At 42.6% G+C, this 22,500-nt stretch overlaps 1 protein-coding gene across 1 annotated transcript in view; it reads left to right on the top strand.

Moving 5' to 3' along the window:
• Window positions 1-22,500, top strand: part of LOC143034458 (CD151 antigen-like) — a 100,630-nt gene that overhangs the window by 54,849 nt on the left and 23,281 nt on the right. The window contains exon 2 of the mRNA XM_076200536.1: window positions 12,409-12,507. Coding sequence (XP_076056651.1) covers window positions 12,409-12,507 — 99 coding nt within the window. The remainder of the gene's footprint in view (window positions 1-12,408; window positions 12,508-22,500) is intronic.

Below are 22,500 nucleotides of genomic sequence, written 5' to 3' on the forward strand. Positions count from 1 at the left end.
TATTTACATAAGGAGAAAACATATCTCCCGATCTGATAATATATACACACAATATTCACAAATATGTGCTGGCACGTATACCATAAAAAACAGATTCATTAACCCTCGCTTAAAAACGACACTTACCCAATTGAATGAAATAATCTGGTATTCGCTAGAACGAAATCTTCAGGAAGCGGTATCGTGTCAAAGGTGTTAATGAGATGCATGAAATCTATAAAGAACTAGATCTATAAACAGATCTCATTATTTATCTTGGCAGTTTGAAAGGTGTACAACACTAGTGTGATACCTGTAAGAGATGTGATGGCTTAGTGAGTAGCAAGCTGGGCTGACGTGCAAAATGTTCGAATCCTGAAGTGACCGCATTCACTGGAGCTCATTCACTTCCAAAATTCTTCCCGCGTTGGCTATAGGTGGTCGGCTGTGTTCGCGTGGGATGGAGATCGAAAGACGATGTCACTCGTATGAACAGGGGGCAACCTGACCACTAATCGGTTTGAGGGGCGCTATTCTTAGGAGTTATGTTGAAAAAATCCTGGTAAAACTATATTCAAAATGCATGCTACCGTCTGGTATGCTCCTTCGACTTTTTCCTTTTCTTCCATTTTCTTGTATCACAGCCTTGTAGACTCTCCAGAAAATGTATTTTCATCTGAATGAAATTGCCTGGAGGCAGTCAGAATAAACGTACCTGTCGACTATAGTACGCGAAGCATTAGAGGTTCGAATTCCACCCCATCACACATTCACGATTTTAATCAAATGTTGTGAATTTGAAAAGCTGGAAGACGACTTCGCTATAGACTTCCCCTAAGGAAAATTAAAAAACGTGTCTAATATTCGTATTGTTCGTCATTCAGCTTCTCAATATAGAATAAGGGTCGAAGGCCGAATCCCTGCGAAGCACAGACCGGCAAAGCCAGTGGCTTGTAACTAAAATATATATTTCTTATAATTCTATAGTTACGGTAACGTTGCTGTAGTTTGTTGTGTTTCGTGCAGTAACATAACATGATAACACTGGTGTCACTGTTCCAGGGTCTGGAGACGGGGTGGGGGTGGGGGTGAGTCTGGGGGGAAACGACAGGAGGGAACCACCTCCTTGTATCAATGAAAACAAGCCGATCAGGACTCGAGTCTGCGATCCCCATCACGACAGAATCACATCCCCTGAACACCGCGGCATCGAAAGAGAGAATCATCTTTTTGTGTTCCTCTTTGGTCCATAAACCCCGTACAGGCACCATCGTTCTTGTCTTTGGGGTCCTTTCGAAGAATCGCAGCAGGAGTAGGAGGAGGAAGAGGAGGTGGTGGTGGAGGAGGAGGAGGACGACGACGATCTCTTCGTCAGGGGGATTTAGGGTCGTGGTCACCATCTTGGGGCAGCACAATACGGGTTGTCGCCCCCCCCCACCTCCACTCTCCCACATGCCTCATTCCTCCCCCTCCTCTTCCTCCTCCTTCTGATGACCCAGACTTACTGGTATTTCTCCTCAACCCCCCACCTATCTCTCTCCCCAGCCCCGTCTCTCTCTCTCTCTTTCTTACTCATTATATGGGTTGTTTCCTTTTTCCATTTTGTACCTCCATCCCCTCTCTCCCATAATCATCCATATGCACATGCACATACACAAACACACACACACACATACACGTACATGCACACACACACACACACGCGCGCGCGCGCGACTTGCTCGTGTATAGGATCGCGTCTCCACCTGACAAATCAGCAGACAGATCGAGCCCGCCCACGGCTTGACAAGCACCAGACAATACCGTTACTGTCTCCCTTGGTCAAAACGAAAACGCGTAAACGCGCATGCGCAAACGATGGGGGAACAGTGAGAAGACAATCCAGGCTAGACATTAGGATAGAACCACTGGTGAACTATCGACAGCAATACTACTACTACTACTATCACTATTACTACTACTATTACCATTTCCAAGCAGAACAAAGCTTTTTCTTTGGATGAAAGGACTGCACAGGGCTTTGATGGCTCGAACGCTTCCTTCAACCAAAGAGAGACAAGAATCTTGGGCACCCTTTCCAGAGACATGACCCACGGAGAGGAAGGGAGGGAGGGAAGGGGAGGTAGGCCGAGAGATCGACAAAGGAAGAAGGTGGAACTGACATTTTACGAGATAAGAGGGTCAGACCGCCAGAAGGAGAAACGAAGAAGGGAAGGAACGAAGGAAGGAAGGAAGAAAGAAAGGAAGGAAGGGAAGGAGATGAAGAAGGTGCCTCGGCGGGAACAGAAGGAAAAGAGAAGGAAGAAGAGGAAGAAGTGTCAAAAATATAATGAAAGAAAGAAGAAAATGAAGATCAAGGAAGGAAGTGTCAGGGGAATGGTATGGAGAGGGAAAGGAAGAAGAAAGGGGAAGGAACTCGGGGAATGATGAGCGGAAGTAAGGAGGATAAACAAACGAAGAAATGAAAATGGAAATGTGAAGTTTGGAGAATTTGGACGTAAGCAAATCTTTACACACACACACACACACACACTCAGTGTAGCCGTGTAAGGCAAGATATTCATAAAGTGGATGAGAGTGAAGGAATAGAAAGACGAGAGAAGAAAGGTTTGGTGAGGGTAGAGAGAGGGGAATGACCTACTGTATATGGATGTCAACTATCTCCTTCCAGGACGTGGTAAAGATATTCACAACTTTTATATGAGGGTCGTGCTGGCTGTGACGTCATGTCGTCCACGACGATGCAAGAGGGTCTTGGAACTTCTGAGCGTCACGTAAGAATGTGGGAAGAAAAATGGCTTTCCATATTCCAGAATTATGGAAAAAGCAGGATGAGATATGGATGAAAAAAAATTCTTATCCATCTTGGAATCTAATAATTTTTCTTTTGCTTATCTGATCCACCAAAAAGAAAAAAAAAAGAAAAAAAAAATCTGAGTTGACCCCAATCTCGCAATTTTAACGAGAAAAAAAAATATCAAATCTGCTTCGACATGAACTTTTCCTTGGCCTATAACCTATCCCTCCAGGATTTTCTCAACCAAAAATTGGAAAGTAACTTTTTTACAATACTTTGTGGATACACAGGCAACTATTATCACAAAAAATCCCAAATTTAGCATAAAATAAGTGAACTTGAAAGATCAGACAGCTATTTTTTTTTTAAATACCCCATGGTTCCCAAAAGGTCCCATTACCGTAGTCGACAAAGGCCATGAAGGAATGGGGTGGGAGATGGGGAATTACATTCCCCGTGTTGAAACACCTAAAACCGTGTCCATACTATCATTATGAGATCAAATGTCATGCCTACCCTTGTCTTCGATAGAAAACTGTTCTCCATTTCCTTTCCCCATACTCAGAACTCAACGAAATCATCTTGTTGCAAATGACATCTGTCCCTTGAGTGTTGTGTCTACCTGTAGTTTACCGTGCGGTCCCAAGATGGCGTTTACAACAGTTTCGAAGACAAGACATGTGCGCTCTTTCTTCTCTTCCGCGTCATTCATTCCCGCTGACTTGTCTCTGTGATTTCTCTCTCTCTCTCTTTTATTATTATTATTTTTTTCTCTTTGGGAGTGAAATGTCACTCCCACGGGCTTTTGTTGTCTCCGTGAAAGGATCCACACATCTCGGGACGGAGACTAAAGCCTCGGTCACACAATCACGACTCAAGTGAGTTTGAGTAGAAACGACTTCGCTTACAATCTCAATTTTTTAAATCTCTTAATGTCAGATCACCTTTGTGTATTCATTATATAAAAATGAGAAACAAACAAACATTTTCTCTCCTTTTTTCATCTTCTCGTCTTTACAAAAACTAAAATAACCATTGAGCGAGCACACTAACTTATGCCTCTCTATTGACAAAATGTCTCAATTTGCTTAATTTAGAAAATGAGATGTTTTAACATTCTTATCTTATATATACTAAGATTCTTAGAATTTTACTCCATCTGTGTCTTTATTCCTTTTCACTAAAAGACACCCCCACCCCACACACCCTTTCTTACTTGATATCCCACCTTTATCTTCCCTATCTCCCTCCCCCCTCCGCTCTCCAGAGGACCAAGATCCCGTGGCACGTATGAATGAGGTGGTGGTGCTCACGAAGAAGGAAGAACGCCCTCTGACAGACAGCACGGAACTTGTTGGCTGATGAGACCCCTGGGACGGTCTGACGGTCGGGCACAGGCCAAGGCAGGCCTAAGGCTTACCTTATCCAGACCAAAAGTAGGCCTAGGACTGCCCCCATGCAGGTCAAAAGCAGGCCAAATGCAGGCTTAATACAAGCAGCGATTTCCCCTTCACAGAGCAGTAGGGTGGACCAGTCCAGAGGAAGGGTCAGTTTAAGGCTCGTTTCACACGTACCGACTTTTCGCCGTGCGCCGTCCATGACACGACGTCGTGCCTTCAAATAACCATGCATGTCTATGGACGCTTTCACACGTGGTCATGACCTGAGAAAGCGTCCATTGACACACACGGTCACTTGAGAGCACGACGCCGTGTCCTGGACGGCGCGCGGCGAAAAGTCGATACGTGTGAAACGAACCTAAGGCATTCGTTCGGAAGGTGTAGTATTCATCCGAAAACGAAAGTGAATCGATTTGGGACAATGAAGACCTCGCGTGATCGGGACCCAATATTCGTCCTCGCCTCCAGCGGTGTCCTCTCGGAGGTAGTCAGGACCAAATATGTGTGTGTTTGGCAGTTGGCCTAAAGCCTTGTTAGAGATTCGTGAAGGTCATGTAATTGATAAAGCTCTAACAGACAAAACGTCGTACCAATAAAGACTCCGTCATATATATATATATATATATATATATATATATATATATATATATATATATATATATATATATATATATACATATATATATATATATATATATATATATATATATATATATATACATATATATATATATATATATATATATATATATATATATATATATATATATATAAGGAAAGAGGCCAAGAAGAAGACCACACAGAAGATATGTAGACGGGTTAAGGACATCTGTGGGAGAAGAAATAACAAAAGTCATCTTGTTAAGAAGAACCATCAGCAGACAGGAATGGAGATCCATGTTGGCCAACGTCCGAGTCGACGCGGCACCCTGGTGAGGTGATATATATATATATATATATAGATATATATATATATATATATATATATATATATATATATATATATATATATCTGTTTGAACCGCGCGGAAACCGCGGCGGTACCGCATAGTCAAGGAAAAATTGCGCGGTTGTGTGTGAACGCCTCCACTGACTTACACTGTAACTGAGCCGCCGCGGTTCAAACCGCTAGTGTGAACAGGGCCTAAAACGCCCGTCAGTCACTACTGTGCAAGCAAAGGATATATACTGTATATGTATGATTTATCCTATCAACTTCGACCATGTAACGTCCATTAGAGTTCATTGTTGCAGGCGCAAGCAAAAAAGAAAACAGGCAGGAACTGGTTTACCAAGAGAGTGGTTAACGAATGGAATAGACTTGGTAACCTTTTAGTGAGAAGATTAAGTAACTTTATGGATAGGGATGACAGGTGGTAAGGGACGTGGAACTGCCTACTGTAGGCCTTATGGTCTCTTGCAGTCTCTCCCATTCTTATGTAACTGAGGGAGCTGTCTCTTTGGCCAGTCATAACAATGATATCAGAATTCAGTGCCTCTGCTGAAAGGTTCGGGTATAAGAAAATGGTCCAGTATTGTTGTTATTATTAATAGTAGTAGTAGTAGTGTCATTATGTCAATATTGTTATCATTATGATACGTAGAAACATGACCACTGTTCTAGTAAAATGTGGGGAAGATGATGAATAGCAATGATTGCAAAAGCTTCTTTCCTCCTCCTTCTCCTCCTCCTCCTCCCCTTTTCCTCCTTTTCCTTCTTATTTTCCTACTCCACTGCCTCTTTTTACTCCTCCTCCTCGTCCTCCTCTGCTCCCCCCTCTCCTCCTTCTACTCTTCCTCCTCCTGTCCCTAGTTGTCGCTGGTGTCAGTCGAAAGTTGTTCCCCTCTGCGCCGGACGAGTCTGATATGCTGTTTACACTGTAACACTAATCTACAACATTTATTCATTTACGTATATATTTGTCTATTTACCTATCCATTTCCATACATTTACATAACCATTCATTCACTTGTTTATTATGTACTGGTACTTATTTACATATTTATTTATATATTAATTTATTATTTATTCATTTATTTATTTATTTTTAGTTTGTTTATATTGCGGTGCGTGTCTTTCTCCTCTTCTTGGGGAGTTGAGTAGGTTTGACCTCAACCAAAAGGGCAGCAAGAGGTGACTGCTCAGTCGCCAAGTGTCTGGAGTGAGACCCACAGGGGAAAAGGGCCAGAGAACGTAAAAACACAGGAATGGAGGAGGCTGCAAGAGACCATAAGGCCCACACTAGGCAGTTCCATATCCCTTACCACCTGCCATCTCTATCCATAAAGTTATCTGATACTGTTTCAAAACAACCGAAGGATTCAGCGCTCAGTATATGGTTACTAAGTCTATTACATTCGTTAACCACTCTGTTGGTAAAGCAGGAAGGTTACACAGAGGGTGGTGACCACGGGGGGGGGGGGAGGATGAGGTGGGAGGGTGGATAAAGAGGATGAATTCTTGTGGGTTATCCCATTAAGCGTTCTCAGAAATAGTTGGGGAAAAAAGTGGGGGTGGGGAATTGGGTGTTGCTTGTTCAGCGACGCCCACTAGACTGAAGATTTTCTCCAGTCAACCCCCGCCCGTCTATCTCCCCCCATCCCCACCCACCCTCCATCACCCCTCTCTGGACCTTTGCTTGACTCGATACTGCTGGGCGGCCAGCGACCCACAAGACTAATTGTCTGCGCCTACGTGTAGGCGACTGACTTGTGTGTGTGTGTGTGCGTGCATGCGTATATCTATGCATGTGTGTGTATTTCTGGGTATATTGCGTGTTCCTGTATGTGTGCATGCGTCTGTATGGATACCCATATATACGTATACACGTGTGTGTGTGTGTGTGTGTGTGCATGCGCATATCTATGCATACATGTGTATTTCTGGGTATATTGCGTGTCGTGTATGTGTGCATGCGTCTGTGTGGATACGCATATATATGTATACACGTGTGTGTGTGTGCGCGCGCGCGTGGTGACCCGCACATGGTCAAACAGTCTCCCCGCCTCTGCTCCCGGGACCAGCATCTCGGGCGGTGCCCGACAGCCGTCCTCGTCATAGCCGCGGGCGTAGTGCGCAGGCGCGTGCGTACCGAAGGACCCGAGGAGGACGTCGAGAACGGGTTGCAGAAGGCGTTGTCGCTCCCACGAGGTCGGTCAGACCTTCGCCAGGACTCTCGTTCCTCGGGGGACATTCACCTTTGCGATGCGGCAAGGCATCCGCCCATACGCGCCTGTCCACCTCGAAGTGTCTTGTGACATCTCTCCTTTGGTACAGTTGGTAGTGCACTAGGCTTGAAGTGATCAAGTGCCATTTGGCCTAGGGTTCGAATCCCATAGGCAAAATTATTTATTAAACTGTTGGTACAATACACTCACACACACACACACACACACACACACACACACACACACACACACACACACACACACACATATATATATATATATATATATATATATATATATATATGTTGGTGTTGAACTTAAGATGGTCTCAGGGTATTCTTTGTATGAATGAAAGCGTCTGGGGATTGGTTGCTGAAAATTAGTATACGAAGACAGACGCTTTCTTTCTTATTCTTTTTTTTAACGGCGGAACAGAAGTAAACATAGATTAGGAGCGAACCCAGCTGGTCCTGCGGCTCGATTCTAGGCCCCGGACCCTGGTGGCGCAGTGGAACAACTTGCGTCCCCAGAATAGTCATGAGGATGGCAAAAAAAAATTTTTGCTTGGCCTCAATCTGTAAAGAAATGAAAGAGAGTGAGGGCGATGGGGTGAGGGAAGAAAAAGATGCAATTGATTAAAGACCTTTCTGGTAGAAGTAGATTATAGTACATCAGGACTTCCCAGAATAGGAACAGGAGTAGGATGCAGTAGGAGCAGTTGCGAGCAGTCTCAGGACTGCTACTGCTGCTTAAGGAAGGAACAAGTCTATGTACCTACATGACGTCAGAAAGAACATAAGAATTGAGGAAACTGCAAGAGACCATAAGGCCTACACGAGGCAGTTGCATGTATTTTACCATCTGCCATCAATAAACTTATCTTCCCTTAAAACAACCAATCGTTTCAGCGCTCACTACTAGATGGTTACTAAGTCTATCCCAATCGTTAAACACTCTGCTGGTAAACCAATTCTTGTCTATTTCCTTCTTAAACCTAAAATGTCCAATTTAATCCATTAATACGAGTCCTGCCCTGCTGTCTTAAAAGCACGGATGCACTGTACAACCATCAGCAATTCAAACAGTACCAAAGACTGTACAATTCATTTAGTGTCCGGCGGTGTGGTTTTGTCTTGAAACGAACCCTTGCTCATGATCCCTTGAGACATTGTCTTGTGTGCGCTCGGTCGGCATCAAAGATCAAAGAATAGATTTGACACTCTCACTACTCGGATAAATAAAATCTTTGTCGACATCCAGGCTACATGGACAAATGAACGTCAGTGGAATGGTGAGAGGTTGAGAGCGTGTATGAGAGAGGGAAAGAACTTCATAAATCCGTGGATGTAGTTGAGAGTCCGGATCCCGTGGCTGAAGAGGAGGAGGAGGAAGTAACAGGAGGACTGCGCAGGACTTGTTGTACACTGGCAAGTAGTCGGCGAGTGAGAGTTGGACGCAGGAACGAGTACGTGTGCGCCATATATGGGACGATCACACCTCCTGAAGGAGTCCCAAGGGACTTGCCACCTCCTCCCGGTAGTCCTCCTCTTCCTCCTCCTCATCCTCCTTCTCCTTCTCGTCTTCCTCCTCCACCTTCTCTTGCTCCTCGCGGCTCACCGGCATCCTACGGGAAACAATGACGTCATGTTTTCTGTGCGACCTCTGGCTCCACACGATTTAAGCCAACGACATAATTCGCATTCGCTATTGTAAACAGCTTACACATTTGGTGTGTCTTTCGCCAAGCGTTTTTATTCACTCTAAGGAACCTTCCCCCCTACCCCCTCCGCCCCCTCCCCTCCTCTCCGCAGCGAAAGAGCCGAGGGCGACTTTTCCTCAATTATTGTGGGTGCGTTCGAATAAAAGTGACTTTGGCGACAATGTTTTTGTTTAAATATTTTTTTCGTAAATGCAGTGACCCCCCCCCTCCCCCAGTGGTGATGCTCTTTATATATTTTATTCTTGTTAATGGCGTCAGACGATTTCATTCAACTGATTTGTAGATGACCATCGGGTTGGTAGTTTATATATATATATGTATGAAATCATAAGTATTCGTACTCTCTTTGCATTCGTCTATCAAACATAAAACAAATAACATCTGTACTATGTTAATATTGCATTTTATATTTTATTTATATGTTTGTCTACGCAATTCTTAATTTGACTTGTTTTTGTTGTTATTATATTTTTTCTATTTAATAAATACAAGAATTCACATCCTTGGGAAAGATCACGGGAAAACATGTTCTTGGAAGAGGACAAAGAGGAGGAAGAAGAAGAAGAAGAGGAGGACTAACCGGATCCCGACATATGGTACAGATGGAGTGTAGGACAAGTGAATCCCTCTGAAATACTATCCAGGAGGATTTGATCCTCTATGTACGGGCGGTGGGGGAGGGGGAAGGGAAGCATCGTGGAGATGAATAGAATTGCCAAGGAACAGCCAGAATAAACAGGAAAAAGACCATTAAGGACGGAAGTGGTTAAGAGAGTAAATCCTCTCTGGGAAGATGTACTCTTCTTATGTAAATAACGGATGTTGAAGAAGTAAGAAAATCACGACACCCCCACCTCCCCCCCATGTAATAATTTGTTGACAACTGTGTGTTGGATTATGTGTTGGACTTGTGATTGTCAGGTATTATCCCTTCCGGATGAGAGCTCGGGGTTCATATTGCCCGATTCATGGGTAATGTTGTAATCTTACACACATACACATACAACTCCTTGCCCACCAGAGATAGGGTGCCGGCTTGCAGTGTTTTTTTTTTTTTTTTTTTGCCCTGGGCGAGGACCTGGGTGTGTGTGCGTGTATGTATTTAATTGCAGAGAAAAAGAGCTACACTCGTAGAGTCCCGTATCTTTGTCTCCACCATTCAGACTAACCTTATATCCCGATTGTGTGCACGCGTGTATATATATATGTATGTGTGTGTGTGTGTGTAGGTATGTGTATGTAATATATGTACGTATGAGCGAGACTATGCACAAAAAATGGTGACGCGTCTGTGTTCGTCGAGAGACGCCCATTCAGCGGGGTCATGTTCTCATGAGCATCGTATCATTATCGTCGTCATCGTCATCATGGTCTTCCGTTCCGCCCTGTCTTTCCCCTCTTCAGTCCACACAAGCCCCCATGTTGTCTTGACACTTTCCAGGTTTAAAACGCGTGTGCGTACACACACACACACACACACACACACACACATATATATATATATATATATATATATATATATATATATATATATATATATATATATATATATATATATATATATATACAGGACAGTTGTCATCCGTCGAGTGCTCCAGATATCAGCTGATGACAGAAGCACACACACACACTGCGCTGTGAGTCGTTACTCCAACTCTCGTGGGTGAGGAGTTGGGTTTGTATGTGTGTCAGGTCAGAGCATTACCCATAGGTCGGTCATATATATGAACTCTGACCTCTTTTCCGGGAGGGTAATAACTGTTGATCACGAGTCCAACACGTGATCCAAGACCATGGTGAACTACACATGCAAAGTCCAACGTTTCTTCCCAGAGACTATGAGAGGACCGTCGCTTCCTGTTATGACTGGGATTCTAATCATTGAAACTCGAGGCAACACAGTTTATTATTATTATTATTCTATCTACCAAATTAATAATCTATGTAAATGAGATATTTCTTTGATGGAATAACAGAACTGGAATATTCCCATGTATAATACGCCTACATTGCATTGAAATACTAGCTAGCCAGCGCGCTGTTGTTTTTTCGGTCTGTGGGTGTCAAGCTGCCTTAGCAACAAGCACTGAGTTGACCCCCTACGCACCGGCCCGACTAACTGCAAGGTGGCAGAATGCAGGGAGGAAGAAGAAGAGGAGGAGGATGTTTCTGGAAAATCTGAAATTTTGTTTCACAGCGACAATGTTGTCGTATGTGTGTGTGTTCCTTGTGGTCACAGAGCGTGGTCCTATCACAAGATAAAAATTGCTTTGCAGTGGCAAACATTCGCTTTGAACTGGCGATTGAGTAATTGTTTCAACCTTCCTGATTAACAAGTTATCCTAAGACCACTATCTGTTCGTTCAGTAGCGAACAGCCAATTAGATTTTTCACCTATCGTAAGGTGAGTAATCGCTGTTAAACAGATATTTAGATTTTTCCAGAAACCTTTTCCTCTTCCCATCATAGCTATGTTGAATGAAAACGTTTGGTGTCGCGTCAACCAGTACAAAATGATCGAATATTTCTAAATCGACCATGGGATTCAAAAGCGGATCCCACACAGGACATAGGTAACGGTTTCTGCTACAAAAAACAACGTATGCACTCTCCGTGCGCTACATAAAACTTGCCTGACTTGCATACATGAATTATAATGTGCTTCTCGCAGTTTGTGCGTCCACATAGTTCTCCATTACATTTATATACGACGAAATGCATTAGTCCTGTTTATCTAATCTAAAAAAAGTATCAATGTCAATGTAGCAACATTGAATAAGACTCAAAAAATGTGTGCATAAGCTATTTAATATCAGTATCTACTAACAAAAAGTAAATCGCGATATGTCTGCGCTCAAAAAGGGCATAAGAATCAGCGCCAGTAGTGTCTAGGGCTGGCTAAAAAGAATTGCGTAGTTGAAAACGTAGGAAGAGTATGGATCCTTCGTTATATATTGCATACGTGAGCAAAATATTGATCAAAACAGAAAGAAGATCCCCTTGAAAAGTACATATGTTAATATTTATGTTAAGATGATATGTACTCTACTACCTCAAGGCGATACATGTGCCGTTGTTCATCAAACATCATTGCTTCTGAGTCCAGGAGCTGACGCCGTCGAATATTCAAGAAAAACGACTGGAACTTTGGCGGGTGACGCGTTCTTTCGACTTTCTGGACCAATAGTTTCTTACAAATCACAATTTTATTAGTAAAAGTAGATTTTTAATTACCTGTCGTCGGTAGGTTTCATAAATTGTGTAATTGTGAACACGATTTCAAATCGCTTGAAGAGGATGTACCTGATTTGTATATTATCAACCGTCGACATTTTCCTTTACAGATGACGTACCACAAGCCTTCGGAGGAGGCCCGAGACGCGGGGTGCTGTAGTGTCAATTTCCTCAAGTATGTCCTCTTCTTCTTCAACTTCGTCTTTTTCGTAAGTAACACAATGATCTTGGTTCGTGTTTGTTTATTGCTGTTGTTTTTAAGTACTGTGGATTATTTCTTTGGCAAAACAACGCTCCTTGACAAACAATGGAGGGTAGATACCTGCTCGCCAGCACACGGTGTTCCTCCACGGCAGACATCTTAAACAATGGGCGGCAACTCTAATTATTAGCCAGAAGAGACACCTTTTCAAATTTTAATAAAAATGTTGTGCTGTCGGAGCCGCAATACTGAACAAATAAGTTCAGATTAAGAAAAACAGTTCTACAAATCATAGTAATTGATGGCTACAGATCTTCGAAGCTGTGTATGTATATATATTTATATTATATATATCATATACATATATATATATATATATATATATATTATATATCCTGGAATGTTTTACACTTGTGCAGTATATGACGTCTTCGTTTTTTTATGGAATAATTATTTAGTGGTAAGAAGGATGTGAAGCCACATAAGATTATTAAGTGGCGCGAAAGAGCCGGAGGTTGCCGAACCCTGATGTAGGAGAATCGTCTCGCCGCACGCCCTCAAATTTCACCAATGCCCCCCCCCCCACCCCATATTTTATTTATTTATTTATTTATTTTTATTCAGAATAGGGACGGGGGTGGGGTGAGTGTTCACCCAGGCTTGGGCCGTGACCACCGCCACAACTTGATTTTAAGTATCCGATGACCGAGACCTCGTTATGATTAGAGTCCGTTTACAGTTTACACACAATAAAGACCGAGGGAGCCATTTTGTGGCCAAATCATTTTCGCTCGCTCGCGCCTGCTGTTTGTTTAGATTGTTGTGCATTCGGATACACCAACAATCCATTTATATAGAGAGTTGCGAAAACGCCCCCATTTTGTGAAAATTCTACGGAGATGTTGCAACTATATAAAGGGATTGTAGTTCATAAGAGACCGCCACCCATCTGATGCCGACGACGGTCCTACACATTTGTTTGGCATTTGCTTCAGGAGGGGTAGATAGGAGTGGGGGCATTTGTTAGAGATTGCGAAATTATTATGGTGGTAATAGATGAAAAGCCATCATGTTCTTTTTTCGGTAGAAGATACGTAGGTAAAATTATTCAAAACATATTTCAGAAAACTAGAGGATGCCTTGTCTGAAGTATTATGTTGTAATTATCACTGCTGTTAGTATTATTAATGTTATTAATCATATCATCATCATTAATACCACTATTATCATCCTCGTTATATTAAGTATTATTATTGTTAGGCCGTGCATACCTACAAACATACGCACGCACACAGACATAGCCTATATAAGCGCAAGCCATCTACACATTCTTCGCGACCACCACAGAATTTCTATAAATGGATTCTGTTTATCAACATAAACACGACATTGCCATAATTGTCCAATCTTACATAACATTGCATTAACAACATTCATACATTCGCATTCATATTTTTCGTAAGAGTATATATCATAATTTACAAGTAATTTTATAGCTATTATTATTGCTAATATTATTATTATTATAGTTGTCGTTTTTGTTGTTACTACTATTACTAACACAAGTTATGGTATTCAACAAAACGAACAAGTGAAGTGGGAAGAGTTCAAACGCTATAGGTTAACACATACACACACCCGAACCGTCGAAGAAAATTTGTGCACCTTTTTTGGAGTCTTTTCCTCGGATTGACGTCGTAAAGATCTTGGCAGAGTTAGCCCGACGGGATGCAAATACCGAGACGACTTAGGGCTAACGACGACTCCGTCAGAGACTGGTTCTTAGGTCGTATATTATCCCTGCCAAGGGGTCGTCGGCACCACACGATTCGCGTCACTTTGGGTTTTTTTTTTTTTTTTTTTTTTTTTTTTTTTTTTTTTTTTTTTCTGTCTCATCTACAGGTAATGCGGCACTTATCTGCATCAAATGACATATTTTGGCATCTGTGCAAAAGAAGCCAGTCAAGTTGTAGCCATAGTAGTTCTTAGAAGCGTTTAGTGTTACAACTAAGGAATGAAGTGTTTCTTTACAGAGGACATTGACTCTCAAAATTATTCCAAGATCTGACACTTTTTTTTCTGGTAGCCATCATAGTTACGAGAGGTGAATTCGAGGCCCAACGAATTGCGAAGTCAAAGAAATATTTGACCAACCTGGTGAGCCTTGTGGACTTAGTTGTTATTAGTATGGTGTTCTTGTAATGTTCAGTATACATGTTCACTAAATTAAGAATAAAAATAAAACAACAATAATCTCTCCCATATCCGAACTGCATTTTTATGAACTTCACCATCATCCGAACATGATTGGTGTGTACTGTATACCATTTTATTCCTTCAGAATTGAAAAATTAGCACTGGGTTGGCTGGGCTGGGACAATCTTACCTCGCGTATCCGAACCCCCCAAATCAGAACACCATGTGGCCCAATTCGTCCGGATATTTGGGGGTCACTGCCATGCCTTTGCTTCCCTCCTTGGGCCCCACATGCTTGCACGATTTTTGGACCACGTGCTGGACTCATGATCGACATATCCTTCTAGATGAGAGCTCAGACCATATAGGCAGACCTATCTTCGGGCAGTATTGTGACCTTACGCAACACACCCTTTGCTCAAGGGTAGAAGTAACGGCTAGTAGCGTTGGCGAAGCGTGCTAGGTTGAGCTAAGCTCAAGCTTGAGTCGTATTAAACTCTCTCCCTCACCCCCAGCCCCCCGCCCACCCCTGAAACTCAGTTGAATCATCGTCTTATTTTGGCAGGAAACGTGTTGAATGCGTCGCTTTGAGGATTTAATCTAAATCCTCGCTAAATTAACCTCTTCAGCTGTGATGTCGTCTCCTAGGCTGTGGCGAAGAAACTGTCTACTTCCGGACGATAGTAAAGCGAAAAATCAAAATGTTCCCCCACAAGAACGTAAAGTTGTATATTTAGAGGTTCCGCGTGAAGAAGAGTCTTCTATAGCTCTTTTTGGACAAGGCCACGCCGAAGATCTTGACTTCTTTTTCACTATTTGTTTATCATTGCGTTTCCTGTCACGGTTACCAATATCAAAATGAACACCTGCTTGCTAGAGAGTAGTGTATGTGCAATTCACTGCACACATGGATACGTTATCTATATGAATTCCACGCATGTATACTTATGTTTATACATAATGCATACAAGGATATATATATATATATATATATATATATATATATATATATATATATATATATATAAGTAAACCAAAACGATGTTATTGAGTCACATTTTAGTGGGGTGATGTAAAGAAGACATCTACAGTATTTTTAATTTTTAATTAAAAATAGTTTCAGATAGAACAATGGTGATCTGGAAAAAATCGAAATACTATGTCATATTTTGGATAAAATAATTATAAATTCACCATTAGAATTCTACCACGCTTAGTCAGATATTTCAACTAGAGATAATAATCGAATTATAGAACTTATCTGAGTAAAACAATGACTTCCTTCTCTTCCATATAAAAAGTATTTAAGGCACATAGAAAGACAAACACATTGGCACACACACACTGACACAAACACACACACTGACACACATACTGACACAAACACATACACACTGACATAAACACCACACCAACAGATACGCATACACACACACAGATACGCGCACACATACACAATGTACATGGAACTCACTCGACCCCCTACCAAACACACCTGCCGCCGCCTCCTCATGCATTATGTAAAAACGAGACCATCAGTTGAGGACCTAAGGAGCATCCACCCACCCACACACCCGTCCTCACCTTTAGTCTTACGCTCTCACAATACACCCTGGAACAACCACCAAACACTTAGGTACGTTTTGTCAGAGGCCGCTGGAACACTAGGATATAGATATATATAATGTACGTATTGTGTGTGTGTGTGTGTAAAGGGGAACAACTAGTATTTCTCTTAAATGTGGATATATTTTGCAGCCAGCCAGATACATCAATCATCCTATACATTGTGTATCCAATTGGGAGAATGAAACCCGCATACCCATCCAACTGCCAGGAACTTTTATAATCCATTTTCAAGTGTTTATAGCCACCCAGACGCACACATCTTGCAAAAGTACTGAAGTATGTAAGAATGCTCATTTGTGTACATGTACGGTACGCATGTATGTGTACGCATATTCTCTTGAGCCTCGTCGCCTGTACGTGTGGTAGTCACGTGTACAATCCTGTACAGAAGTAGCAGGATTTCCCTAACCGTATATATAAGAGAAGGCCGGGATCACTTGCCTGGCCCACCGCAATGCAAACCCAAACAAGACTCACGTGTGTATTCAGTACAGGTGGTCAACACTCCCCCCCATACTCCCCCTCACCCTCCTCTTCCCCCTCTCCACCCCCACCCCACCCCCGTTGCGCTTGGAAACCCCGTTTTAAGACTTCGCTATGGAGAGTTGTTTTGCATATTTTGTTCTAGTTAACGCTGGGAGGTTATTTTCCAATTAACCTCTTTACCACAATGCCACACTTGTAAGTCCAATACCGGGTGATTTTATACATACAAGATTCCTTCCCTTTCCTAAGTGCTGAACAAGTTAATTCCGTTGATAAATTAACGGTAGAAATATCCTTTCTGGCTGCCGGATACTGAAGAGCAAACGATTGTATCTTCAGTTTAACAATGGAATTAGTTTCTCGTTGAGAGGACCCACGATCGACCCGCATGCAGAAACTACCTCAAGTTTTCCATGAGCTACTATTTGGGAGAAAGTTCTGTAGGCATGGGAGAAGCTCTTGTCTATGTGGGCTCTCGTTTTCTGTGCACAAGCTAAAACCCAAGTTGGTCTCTTTCCGTGGTAGAATCTGTTGTTGCTCCAACGAAAACATCTAGGACGGGGAGAGGAGGATTAGTTTCGGACTTTAGATCAACGCACTCGGTTCACCTGCTCTCAGTGAGATCTGTAAGCAGGAAAAGATTCAGTCCACCTGCTGGGCAACGCATTGTTGTCGACTTTTTGTCACAATATGTGTGTGCGTACACACATATATCCCCATATTTTCTTCAGCCAAAATATTTTATTACTGTACTCACGAATATCATTCGAACATTTAATCCGTAGAATCTCTCGTGGATGTAGGAAAACAAAAGAATAACTAATACGTTATCCAGCAAAGACGGAAGCCACCAAACATGCAAACACAATGGGTGATTCGATACGCCAGGAACAGGTGAGGTATTCGAGACATGCAGTAGTGGACTTCGGCGCCGGGCAGAGAGTAGGTCGATCTTCCGGGAGGAGGCGCCTGAGCACGACGTCAGAGCGAACGACCTCTGTACCATGCCCGGAATGCAGGCTGCAGGTCATACGCCCAACTCTCCCTCTCACCCGACCTCACCTCCGGAGCGACCGTTGCGCGGGCTACTACCTCGTATAGGGGTTATCACACTGAACTACTTTACCTCCCACATCTTCTTTAAGAACATTTCATCAGTATGTCAGATATTCGTATAGATTTACAATCTCTTAGTGCATCATTCAACTTTGCTATACATGACTGAATGATAATTTGATATTTGGAGATTTGAAAAATAAGATATTATAACCGTAGTCGTTTTTACTCAAACGAACTCAACGGTTGGAGCTGGTGAAGCCCGTGGAAGACCAATGTGATATCTCCACACCAGGTATCAGAGATTTCTGACTCGTTCCTTCATTTTACTTGATCCTGTAGTGATGAGGATGTACAGGATCGCAATCCCGGTTAAATGTGGCACCGTCGCATAGGATCTACACATCAACATTTGTCTTTAGAAGCGAAAAGCTCCAATCTCTCTCGGTGTAGCTACTCTAAGTAGTGTTTACGCGACGGGAGCAGGCAGGCTCCGTCTTGATCACTCCAATTTTAACGGAAATAGGAGGCGTTGATACTGGGCGAGGTGGGGGATAATCTGATTGACAACCCCCCCCCCCCACACACACACACACCGTTGGTTGGTAGGGATCGCCATTTACCCGGGAACAACAACCTGGGGTTTTATCCCCAGCTGAATGAAGTCATCTGGAGCCTGTTTGCCACCGAGAAGTGTGCTAGTCTCGTAACATGAGTAAAATAGTCTGGCGAGCGATATAAACAAAAAGACAAGTGTCATCTGTTGAGGAAGACATGGAGAACGCTGTCACGTATAGCTAGGACAACTTCGTTCTTGTAGGTTACAACCTCCTTTGTGACCTCACGTCAGCCCCCCCCCCCACATTATTGTTATTTATTTATTTATTGTTTTTTAACACCGAGACGGTAATGTTTGTCATGGGATAAATTATTGTTCTCGCTTCGTTTGAGTAACCGATGTTCCAGTTCTAGTCTGATACGTCACTTCACACGTCCCCTACAACCCGTATCGCACTCACTGCCTCTCCAAGCTCCTCATAATAATTGTCAGCGGCATTGCCATGCTTATCGGAGCCGGCTCCCGTGTCTGTCAGTCCGTCAATTTGTCTATTTGTCTGCCTGCCCTTGACTATGACAACTACTTTGTTGACGTGACTATTTGTGGTCTGCTACAGTTGTATCAATAATTTAAGCCGAATGTATCTAAACTCCATGAGAACATTGTCGACATTTTAGCCTCTTTATTACACTGTATAGGTAGCATTCTGCACTGGTGCATTTGTCATACCACTCGTAATGATCGTATGTCATTATGATATTATCGTATTTTATTTATTATGCGCGTTACGCTATTGTATGAAGTACCTTGATACCAACGTCATACACACGCACATATATACACACTCATCACTGTCACACACCATTACCAACTAAACATCATGTCATGACCATGTGTGCCCGATAAAACGTCAACAGCATCACATATAGCCGACGTGCTGCCCAGGAATAGATGACGTCATATCGTCGTTCATCCGTCGTTGTCGTCGGTGCACTTTCCTGTCTACATACTGACTGCACACCGTTCCTGCTGCCTCCACTCACCCTGCACATTAAACAGAGCGTGTTGCAGATAACAAATACACTCCACATGTACATCGCAATGGCACCCCATTTGCATACCTCCAACTGCTCTTCACGAGTCATTATCCCATGTCATTCAAGCGGCAACTTATACCATGTTTGTGATTTTGTGCTGATTATATAGTCTTCACATTTGCAAATCATCATCATAGAAATTGCATGTAATTCTTGTACTGCACACACACACGCATATATATAAATATAGAGATATATATATATATTTATATATATATATATATATATATATAATTGTTGAGACTTTGTGACATTGAGAAAAGTGGAAAAGGAAAGCCACGGGTCTGGATCAGATTCAGGAATAAAATTCAAGAATCAGATCCAGACCAGTGGCTTTCCCTTTCCACCTTTCTCGTAAACATTATCATTATTTTTATAATATATATTTTAGATGTAGGCCCTGTTTGCACCACCATTGTGCTAACATACAGTAACATACAGGCAGCACAATGTATTTGACATTATAGATGCAGTACCTTATTTCCGTAACTAAGAAAAAGAAATATTTGTCATATTATTCCAGGCGTCACCAAACGAAAATGGCGTGCTATAACCACGCTGACGCAACAGCGTATCAAATACATACCACTTCATACGAGCCGAATGAGCTTCCATTTTTCGTGAGCCCATAGCTCGTAAGGTCTTGGTGTATTACACCAACTCGTTAACGAACTACGAGCAGGAAGCTTCTCCCACCCTACTCCCCGATACAGCTTTCAATTTGCATATAATGTACTAATTAACCCCTGAGTCGGTTACAAACAACCCGCCACCCCAACGCTTGGCGTATGTACTCGTTTACGTTCTAATGACTTAGCCCGCCCGGGTTCTAGGCGCACGCGCGCACACATACACACACACACACACACACACACACACACACACACACACACACACACACACACACACACCACTCAGAGAGAGAAAAACCTGCGTGGCGTCTCGTCGAACCAAGATAGAATCGCGTAAGTCAAAACGCGTCATCAAAACACCTCATTCCCAACGGGGCATGCAGCCAGCATACAAAGACACAGCAATACAAATGGTACCTCTCCCTTCCTCCCCTTCTCTCTCTCTATCTATCTATTTTTGGCTACCTCTCTTATAAGTGGGGAAGAAGCCTCTGGCATATAGATAGATATGATATCTGTCTTTGCAAGACTGCCACAGCACCCTCACACGAGTGTAGCCAAGTTCACAGTGTCCGCATCAAGATCTAAGGAATAACAGGTCTAACCACTTCCGACCGAATTTCGAGGGAGTTGGCGCAGCGGGCCCGTGAACGTCACCTGGCTGTTCAAAGTGGGGTTCGCGGGTCAGTTGAAGCTGGTGCGTCGTTCGGGTATGTTGTTGCCTTCGCTCGCACCGCTCCACGCAATTAGTTATATTCTGACAAATATTATATAAAATATATATATATATAAATATATATAAAATATTATAGTTCCTGTCTATATATATGAATATATAATATATATATATATATATATATATATATATATATATATAAAATATTATAGTTCCTGTCTTCCTTGGCGTTTCACAGTTTTCTTCAGTGTTTCACAAAGAGAAAACGGACCCAGCCTAATGACGTCAGAAGCTGCGCACAATAATTCAAACGGTCTGACCTGTTTGTTTAGATCTTGGTCCGCATCACGGCTCACATACCGCCATAACGGAATCTCGAAAGCTCATAGATGATCATGACGCATACCCCACCCCACCCCTGGCCCTGCCAAGACCTTAGGCCACCACCTGTTACCTGTACGTTACAGCACTTCCTTCCTAAGATTATCAATGGGCAATGAGTGATGGAGGTTATCAAATGGGGATGAGTAGAGATGCCAATGAGAGGATCGGGGTAAGTGGTAGATATGGTGTCATTCCTGGTAATGTACAGGGCAATGGCGTGATCACAGAGGAGCGATGGTAGCGGTAACGAAAGTGAGTGGCGATGGTAATAATGGTGGCTGCTATTAACAAATGGACAGTACGGGACCGTATTTTTGGTTGGACAGATGCTGTTGGTATTAGTATGGGGCGATGATGGTGACGGTGATGATGGTGGAGTAGTGATGTTCATGAAAACGGTTATGGTGATGGTGGTAATAATGAGGACGATAGTCAACTGTGGATTTCTTTCGATCAAGGCAATATTGAGTCGATTCTTCTACCTTTCACGTAAATATAATCGTGTCAGGTTAAGTGTAAGAGAATGGAAGTGCAACAGGTCCGTTTTACAGTTCACAGCAAAGCCGAGGTTTGCTTGCTTGCCTGTTGCATCGAGGTTCTGTAGCCGACTACTTTATATCTATGTATTTATTTACTTAATGCATTATGTTGTTCGCAGGAATTTGTATTCCTGCTCGAACATTAATCCGAGAATAGTTCTTTTAACTGATTTCTTGGAGCAACAGCAAGCAGCCGGCTCCTGACGATAATGATGCATCTGGCAAGGGCGGCCACGTTCCCCCTTACTTTGCATGTATATATCCAAAGTATTACGACCTACTTATCACGACTGCCATATCTACAATGTAAAAATCATAATAGTAGCTGTGATCGTATACGTCTTTACTGCCTCTTTCCTAAAGGTGATTCATTCATTGTCACCTGCATATGTTGATAATAATCATCACGATTGAGCTATCTAGATTTTAAAATCTTAAATGGTGATCTTGACAAGTTCGCCATTTTTCAATGATTATCATGCAGATTATCGAGTTGGTTTTTAATGTACTAATATACAATTACATATTTCAATGAGAATCATTAGGATCAGTTTTAAAACGAAAATTAAAATTGCTGGTGTTGAAGATGCTGAAAAATGGCGCGCATAAGCCCCTCTCCACCTTCCCGGTGGGGGTTGGGGGGGGGGGGTCAGCGTCCCACAGTTTGAAAACTGCTGCCGCTGCTCCCGTGGTTGTGCATTCGAATCGATGTTGTGTTCCTTCGGCCACTCCTTGCCAAGGCAACG

Source organism: Oratosquilla oratoria, chromosome 17 (genome assembly GCF_046742065.1).
Source record: "Oratosquilla oratoria isolate Oo_2021 chromosome 17, ASM4674206v1, whole genome shotgun sequence".
Taxonomy (NCBI): domain Eukaryota; kingdom Metazoa; phylum Arthropoda; class Malacostraca; order Stomatopoda; family Squillidae; genus Oratosquilla; species Oratosquilla oratoria.